General features: G+C 43.3%; 1 protein-coding gene across 1 annotated transcript; it reads right to left on the reverse strand.

Moving 5' to 3' along the window:
- Window positions 1-1,615: 1,615 nt before the first annotated feature.
- LOC116394597 (neurogenic differentiation factor 2) lies at window positions 1,616-6,319 on the reverse strand. The gene is made up of 2 exons (XM_031867811.1): window positions 6,195-6,319; window positions 1,616-3,880 (listed from the first exon to the last, which is right to left on the reverse strand). The coding sequence occupies exon 2, from the start codon at window positions 3,871-3,873 to the stop codon at window positions 2,815-2,817; it is 1,059 nt and encodes a 352-aa protein (XP_031723671.1). The 5' UTR covers window positions 3,874-3,880; window positions 6,195-6,319; the 3' UTR covers window positions 1,616-2,814.
- Window positions 6,320-9,018: the final 2,699 nt, after the last annotated feature.

Raw genomic sequence — 9,018 nt, forward strand, 5'->3', positions numbered from 1 at the left:
AAAATAATAGAGTTAAGATATTGCGGGTATTGGTATCGATATTTGTATGTATATTAGTCACCATCACTTGCCTAAGCGTGTGTCCTTACAGCTGACAGCACCCAGGACATTTTGGTGAACATATGGGTCCCGGGGCAGCGCTCCAAACTCGCGGGGTGGCAACGGCTGCCCTTTGCACTGCTCTCGTGTGTGTATCTGTGTCGTCACGATTTTAAAAAATGAGAGAAAGAAACTAATGTAATATTTAATATAAATGTTGAATAGTTAACGTTCCCTTTGGTAAGTTAATTTGTTGTCTGAGTGTTATGTTTACACAGATTCGATAAACAGATTTAATTGATTTAAAGAGCCCCGGATAAATGAATTCATATTTATAATATACGATCCAAATAAATGTGTGACATAAATATGAGATGTGTGTTTAAAGTTAGAATAGTTGATGCTATAAAAGAGGGTCGACTTCATAATTCATATCTGATGTTTAATGCATAATCGAAAGATGGAAATCAAAGATAAAATAACGAATATTTTCATTTTGTCCGTGGCGTCTAAGCTGTAAGGCCTTCTTTCATGTCAATAACGCAAATTAATTTCATTTATCCACAGAAATGAAAAGATAATGAAATAAAGGCTGTTATCAACAAGTTGGCTTATGTTAAATCAACACTGACATCAGAATATATGAGGCATAGGGAAAAATAATAAAACACTCAGGGTGTCTTTTTATTGTGTTCGTTATGTCTTGATGTGACATTGGTTTGCCTTTCATTTTCGTGAATTTCGTGATTTCTTGCGCATTGACGAAACCTGGTGCGAAACCAACAGACCTGCAGAACCTGTGTTCTGCAGATGTAAAATCTCAAACTAACTTCTAAATTGTATTCACCGGATTCAAAAGCATTGTGGTCTCAATCACAATCTCATTATATTTTGCAATATTATATCTATATGTATAGAATATTTGTATTTTTTAACAAATTTGAAGCTCAAATTGTCAAAAATCAAACGGCAGCTGCAGGAACTCTCCGCGGTGCTGAAACGGAGTTCTTCCTTATGTTTTTTAATGGCGAAGAGAGACCTCCATTATAACCCTGATGACTTTGAATGGCATCGCTAACCTGCACTGTTTATATATATATGTACAGTCTCTAATCAGTCTGTATTCTACAGTCACTGATTCACGTTTACACCAAATCTCCTTTCGTTCTGCAATTGAAATTATACGTTTTAAAGATTGTTTTGTAAATTTGACCTGTCTGCCGGACAAATATAACGTATTGCCACGAGTTTACTCAATCGAGAGGAATGACAACACTGCCCTCTTCCTCCTGTCCCGGTTTATAAGATAGAGGCCCCGAGGCTCTGCGAGGAACTCCTGCAGGTTGTGGCACCAGGCATATTCAGCCTCATATTTCCCAATAACTGAAAAGCCTGCCACAGGTTTATGTTTTCTTTAACCCTGATATCCTTCCAATACAAATGTCCGATTTAAATTCAATGTAAAAACGAATGATTAATATTTCATTGAGCGTAAAGAGTAAATGCTTATTGGAAAGTTATGTATTGTTGTATGTTTAGTAAGATATCAAGGCTCTTCGATAGGTGACACAAAAAATCAAGTTGCACAGTCTCATTTATTGTCATTTTATTTTACCACACAGTTGGTTGAATACAAAGTTGAAAGACTTGAATTTCATGAAAGAAATGCCGAGCAACACATGGGATCCCTTCATTTCCATTGACTATTAACGTTAATTACAAAAAACAACACAATAAATACGTGCAATAAGAAGAATGATAAAAATAGTAATCATAATAATAACCTATTCAACACAGCATTAAAAATTAAAACGACAATGTTGAACCAAAATGTATAAACAGTACAATGGCTCAATTAGAGGAATAAGGCTATGAATAAATAAGAATAAAAAATGAAAATGAAGAAAATGTCTGATTTCATTTTATTTGGATTATTCCTTTTTGTTGTTGTTGGCCAGCCCTATTGTCAGATTCGTTATGTTCATTCCAAAGTGTGTGTGTGTGTGTGTGTGTGTGTGTGTGTGTGTGTGTGTGTGTGCGTGCGTGTGCGTGTGTGTGTGTGTGCGTGTGCGTGTGTTTGTGTTTGGCAACAGTGCTGATGAAACATACAGTGTCTTTCTGGGCCTTGTTGCCCCTCTCTCTGGTCTCGTTGGGTTTTGCATAGATGCGAAACGATTGATTTGCTGGAGAACAGACTCGTCTAAAACAACCCAACTAGCACTTTTTGTTTTCATCGGTTCAGTATTTTTCTTTGCATTTCCTTATATTTCATAATTTTCAAAAACCACAACCTCCCAAATCTTGCATGTATACAGGCAAGTAAATGTGATTTGCATTAGCTTGTTCATTGATTTATTTCTAATCTCTCAAGATTAGAAAAGCATGCCAATGTCAAGGTGTAGCTGTAGCCAGTGATGTTGTGGTAAATAAACAACTTCCAGTCATCAAAATGCAAACAACCACCGATACAAACACAAATCACACTTTAAAATAGCATTTAAATTGTCATCACAGGCCTTGATATGAGTTGTTCATCAAATCTCTTTTATTTCATCTTGGAAAACTGGATAGGATTGTGGTTTGGGTGGATTACCCTCCACTACATCTCTGACTATCGCAAAAGAAAAAGTTAAGACGGAATAAAGTAACGGAAAACACTAATGACAACGAGTGAAACATCTCTCCAGAATGCCTAAATCCTGGCGGGTACGCTCTTTAAAAAGTGTGCCGTGGTTAGATTGTTGATTGCAGGCGAAGCACGTCGGGCTTCTCATTTTAATTGTGAAAAAACGCGTTCAGTTCATCATACACGGGGGCCCGTTCGTGGTGTAAGTGCATGTCGTGGTAAGGCAGGACGTTTTCAGAGTGAATGCCGCTCCGGGCCCCCGAGGAGCCAAACACCAGGTTGGGGGGCCCGGTGGGTCTGGGGCCAGACAGGCCGGAGTAATGCATAGAGTAGTACCCCTTCTCGTTTTCGGGGGACGCAGAGCCTTGGTGCTTTAGGGAAAAGTTGCCATTGACGCACAGGGGCGGGCTGATGGGCCCCTCATACTCGGGGCTGTTATACTCCGGGGATCCGCTCCCACCATACATAGAGTCGTAAGTCGAGCTGTAGCCGTGCGTCCTCAGCGGATGCGAGTTTGAGCCGGAGCCCGGCTGGCAGTGGGGGCTTGTGAGACGCGCACACTGGTATGGGTAGGAATGCATTGGGAAGGAGCCGGACCCGTACCTCCCCCCGTCCTGACACTGCTGCTCGGTTAGGAAATTACGGGAGTTCAACTGCAGGCATCCCGCCACCAGGTTGGTCGTTGGCTGGGAGAGTCCCTTGCACAGCGTCTGAACGTATGCCACAAGGTCGGGCCTTTTTCCAGAGCGCAATATCTCCGACAGGGCCCAGATATAGTTTTTGGCCAACCGCAGCGTCTCGATTTTGGAAAGTTTTTGCGTTTTGGAATAGCAGGGCACTACTTTACGCAGATTGTCAAGCGCAGAGTTCAGGTCGTGCATGCGGGTTCGCTCCCGTGTGTTGGCCTTCACCCGCCGCACCTTAGAGCGCTCGACACGGGCCGGAGTCATTTTGCGCTTCTTGGGGCCTCTTTTCTTGGGCCTGTCGCCCTCTGTATCCTCTCCGTCATCCTCTTCATCCAGCTCGTCGTCCTCGTTATGCTCGGACTGCGTCCGGCTGTCTTCTCTCAGCTCAGAATCCGCCGTGTCGTCCTGGGTATCGTGATCCTCATCTTTGATTTTGGAATCCTCGTCCTCGCTGTCCGCCCAGCCCGAGTATTTCTGCACATCAGGCAGCAGCGAGGGGTCACTGAAAAGCCTCGTCAACATTGTAGCTCTGGAGAAGAGAGAAAAGGAAATCGAAAATGAGGCCTCACAATTACGTGACAAGCACATTGTCTATTGTGAATGTACAATAAAAAACGATACGCTCTTAAAAAAACGCTCCATTCAAATATTGGAGCTATATAGACTATATATTTCAAAGTGTAAGTTCACTAAAACTCATTATCAATGACTTTTTGTTATAAAATATACCAGTCTTTGGTCTGGAGGACAAATAGTATAAATTTGTGGAAAATAAAATAGAGAGAGAGAAATCTGCTCTTAAAGCTTTGCGCTGAGTTACAGCCAGACGGATTCCCATTTAATTCCCTGCTGTCATCCGTGTGCCCTGTCGCGTCCTCTCGCAGCGGGTCCCAGCGGCAGGGGCCACATCACAGGTCCCATGGGGGCCCCCACTTTCACTCCTCCTGACGCCCATATACAATCCTGGCTGCATTCCAGCACTATTCATCCACACCATACACCTCTGCTCAGAGGATGCAAAAGGGATTTTATTTAATTGATAGGCTGTAGCTCCGTTTAAAGTCACGCTTTGATTATTAAACCAAGGCTTGAAGACATATCTTAATTCATGCAATAACCAAAATGAAAGGTAGCCTACAATTATGGTTTAGACCTTGAAAAATATCAAAACTTTATTTTATTGCAGCTGTAATAATAATAATAATAATAATAATAATAATGTATTATCCAGGTGAAGAAAACGGCAAAGATATTTCGAAAGAAAAACATAAAAATCATTGTACTCGGTTAAAACGAACCACATAGTCTAACTAATATCAACCAATGAACTATTAGCAATTAACGATCAAACAAACATGCGAATTAATAGCCTACATCTAAAGTAAAAAATAAATTGATAAGCCTACCACTTGATTAGTAAATTTAATCCCTTCCCAGAAAAAAACGGGCGACAGAGAGACAAGGTGATCTTTGAGAGATTCAATAAGCCTCCATCGGCTTCCTCCCTGACTTGTTTCACTTCCCATCTTATTATAGTGCAGCAGCAGATAGACTTGCAGCCCATAGTAAGGCAGGCTGTGATGGTTGGTTAATTATCTCGGGGGGTGTGCCAGGGGCAAAATCTAGTTTTAAAATCTCAGGCTCAGGAGGTTTGCTCAATTAGAAGAAGAAAAAACACAACAACGTTTAATTAACAGACCATACAGCTTACACGAAATAGATTTCACACATAATTCAGTATGCACGAGTGCACGATTTCAAAGCACTTTTTAGTCAGCGATAACCTTTTACAGATGGAATTCGCTTGTATCCTTTTAGCCCTCGTTAAATATAAAAAACACAACTCGCGATAAACAATTAGGCTATCCAATCTAGCAAAAAAAAATTGCAATAGCTCCACAGTTACAGCAACGAATGTGGTTTAAACAACGTAATGTGGAGATAGATTGTTGAAGATAAAACTAGACAAACAGAGATAAATCATGCTGCACACTGCCTGTCACAGTCAATGGCGTTGTCCCACCCTTTCATTTGCTCCGAGATTGAACGTGCAAATGATCGACAAAATCATCAATAAATCTCCCATTAAGCTTGAGGACGTCCTCTGAGGCAACCGGACTGATGTTAACATCTTCCAGAGGAATTCTTATCTTGCATACTTATTGTCTTTTGTTCCTCGGTTTCAGGGTCCAGACGCAGGGATCTCTAAATCAAATTAGTGTCCGATATGATCTATTTGCAGCCTGTGCGCTGCTGAAAGGGGCTACATGCCTCGGGACTGCTCCTTGTATATGATCCCGGAGACGCTTGCCTTTTGACTCGAGCGTGGTATTTGATTTTAGCTTTTATAAACCAGGTAGATTTGGATGTCAAAAGTTGAAGGGCACGTCGAGGTAGAGCGGGGGAGTGCGGAGGTATTTGAGCAAAGCACGCTCATAAATCTAATAAAACGACAAACGTGGTGATGCCTTGTATATCAATTGTTGATATTTTTAATGGATTTCAAAGTGTGCCATCACCCGATTTAAACAGGTATACAATTAATCGATATAGGCTACATACCAGAGCAAAGTCATAGACATGGAAGGCGACTAAATACATCAGATGTCCATAGGATTCGTTAGCTTTTTGTCTTACAAACTGTAAAAGATAAAGACCAAAACTGGCTATTTAAAGTAGATCTGTAAAACGTTGACGACAGCTTGCATTAATCTGTTCATCTGTGTATTAGATTTATTTTCTCCTCCATTTTGGACGGGCATTTCAGCATCCAAGAGTTATTTTTATATTTCCAATTTATTTATTTATCTTTTGCTTTTGTTGTTGTTTATGTTCCAACTTACCTCGGCTCGAGCTCTTCACAGTGGATGGGAGGAAAAAAAACACGCGCTTGAGTTTCAGACCATCTTCAGGGACCGCACGAGCGAGCGAACCAACGCTCCCTATCAGTGTATGGGTGCAGGCAGCGCGCGGCTTTCTTTCACTGGCGCTGATGGGTTGTTTAAGTGTGCTTCTCTCCCAGCGCGCGCACTCGAATAACCGGAGCTTGCGATTGAACGTGCGTCTTGGCGTGTCTGTGTTTGTATATGTGTGAGTGAGTAAGTGAGCATGCGCATGTGTGTGTGAGTGCGCGTGTGGCAACCGTGAGCTACCGGGGACGGGGTTACATACCAGCTAAGGCTGTGATGCCAGCGCCCATATGGCTGGCACGTCACCGGCAAGAGCCATCACATGAGAGCCCGGTGATTGACATGCGCCCGCATTCGGAGAGATTTGCCCGCGGGGGAAGAGAGACATAGAGAGAGATAGGGAGAGAGGAAAGAGAGAGAGAGAAGGAGGAGGAGGTAGGAGGTGGAGGAGGAGGAGGAGGGCTTCGCCATCTGTCACCGCGCTAGAGCTCACACAGCCAGATAAAAAGGAGGAAAAACAGAAGAGAGGGAGAAAATAAAATGGTGGAACAACAAAAATCATCAATGTTGACCTGTGTTGCTGCTTCAAGGGATGTAGACAATTTTTTAATCAAACCTGTGAATTTTCTCATTCACCTGCCAAACTCGCTCGTCAATGTTTAATCCACTTTAGAGAAGAGCTGCGCAGACATCCTAGCAGTCACCGATTAAAGTGATATTAAAAAGGAGGCAAATACAAGATCAATTTTGATAAGGTCAACATATAAGTTGACTCAGGGTCGTCCATGAAGTGTCTAAGAGTACATTAAGTGCCAATACAGCTAAGCCCCAAACCACACAAGTTGTGCTTTATACAAGCAATTAAAATACTCCTTCAAATACTCTTTTCTCATGAAAAGGTTAAGACAATATTAAGACAATACAATTATTCTGCATGGAGCCTATTATAAAAATACATCGATCAACTCCTCGGCAAATAAAAGGTGGGTAAAAATGTGTAGTTGCAGGGTTGACCGTCCATCGCATCTCTAGTTCAGAAGCAGGATGGGTGTAGGGGGATGGGGAGGCATTGTGAGTGCATTAAGGCCATGGAACAGACGGCATATTGTTTATTTATTTACTTAATTGGATCAAATTTTGCTTCAATGTATTCAGAGGAACAACAACCAAAACCCATTGTGATTTGTTCTGACTCTTGTGGGCACAACACTGGATGCAGATGACCCACTTGTGAAAGGTGCAAATGAGTCAGATTAGAAGGTATACTACATAGGATTCTGCTGCATGCATGGTGCGTGTAGATTGGCGCTCATGAGGTTAAGTGGGAAGATCAAATGTTCACTGGTAGCTGTGTATGAATGTGCGAGGTTTGCCAGAGCTGCTGGTGTTTCCAGCATGTAATGCTGAATGAGGGGCGCCTGCAGGGGCGAGCATCATAGACAGAGGGAAAGAGGCAGAGTGAGAGGTGAGAGAGAGTGAGACCCAGGTGTACAGGGCCACTGGGGATGTATGAAAAATGAGGAGCGGGGAAGGGAGGGTGGGGGTTTAGCTGGAGATGACAGGGGATTGGTGCTGGCAGGAGCTGGCCGTGGTGCCCAAGATTTAGGAGGAGGCATGTTGGCACATGGTGTAGATGCAAGAATTCCTCGCCACCAGCATCCTGGTCCCTTCAGCTGCATTGTGTCTGTCCCAGCTCCGAGATTTCTCTATTTAGCAGACATTAGTGGAGTTAATGTGGGAGAAATGAGCTTGATGACCACCAAGTCCAACTTGGCACAAAGACACCCACCGGACTTAGGGAGAAGGGATCTGGAGGCTGAGAAATAGCTGATAGAAGCTCATCATGTCCTTGGGTCTAGATCACCCCTACATCTCCGCCGCAGTCACAACTGAGGGAGCGTTCGGGGGGTTGCAGGGTCATCCATGGGGTCACCAGTAGTGTGGCAGCTGTGGCTAGGGAGCCGTGATGCCACACATTCACTAATGTGTCTCATCCCTTATGGGATGAGGGGATGGTAACCTGGCACTACCCCAAACCATGGTGAGGTGATTGTGTCAGTGTGTGTGTGTGTGTGTGTGTGTGTGTGTGTGTGTGTGTGTGTGTGAAGGGGGTGCAGGGGGCATCTAGCTCCACCACCCAGCCAAATCGGTGCCCTATCCTACCTCAGCTGCACTGAGGGAGGGGAATGGAAGGGCTGCGGCCATGGAGAGGGGGTGGGCTGATGCTTCTCAACAAGTCCAACACAACCTTCAGGTCACCTTGCCAAAATAAATGCTAAATGTCAACAGTGTGACTTTAGCCAGCATCGGGCTGGAGGCGAATCCAATCAGGGAGGCTTTGATCTGATATTTCAATGAGAGGAGAGCTTGTTTGGAATTATGATATTTTAGAATGACTTTGCATCCTGTTGGTTTTTGGATTAGTCTTAAGTAGGGGCCACCTGCTGTGCTTTTTCATAGGCTAAATGCCTGCAATCAAAATGCAAAATTGAAGCCCTTTCCCTTTAAGATATCAAAATATCCATCACTCTTTTTCCTCGATCCTTAATGGCACCCAATAGCCTTTCAAAGTCATCAAGCCACACCTCCGTACCTTTGGCATCTTTTCCCTTCCTCCTTTTCTCACTCTCAGACATGTGAGGTGATGACCTGCACTTCACTTGTCTTTCTGCAAGAAGTGCAAACTTCTGCTGGCACAATATGAAATACAGCACACACACACACACACACACACACACACACACACACACACACACAC

Source organism: Anarrhichthys ocellatus, unplaced genomic scaffold (genome assembly GCF_004355925.1).
Source record: "Anarrhichthys ocellatus isolate YVR2014 unplaced genomic scaffold, GSC_Weel_1.0 scaffold40, whole genome shotgun sequence".
NCBI classification, from domain to species: domain Eukaryota; kingdom Metazoa; phylum Chordata; class Actinopteri; order Perciformes; family Anarhichadidae; genus Anarrhichthys; species Anarrhichthys ocellatus.

What these genes read in the sequence shown, in the direction of transcription:
- LOC116394597 (XM_031867811.1), bottom strand. Translation starts at nt 3,873, where the DNA reads ATGTTGACGAGGCTTTTCAGTGACCCCTCGCTGCTGCCTGATGTGCAG.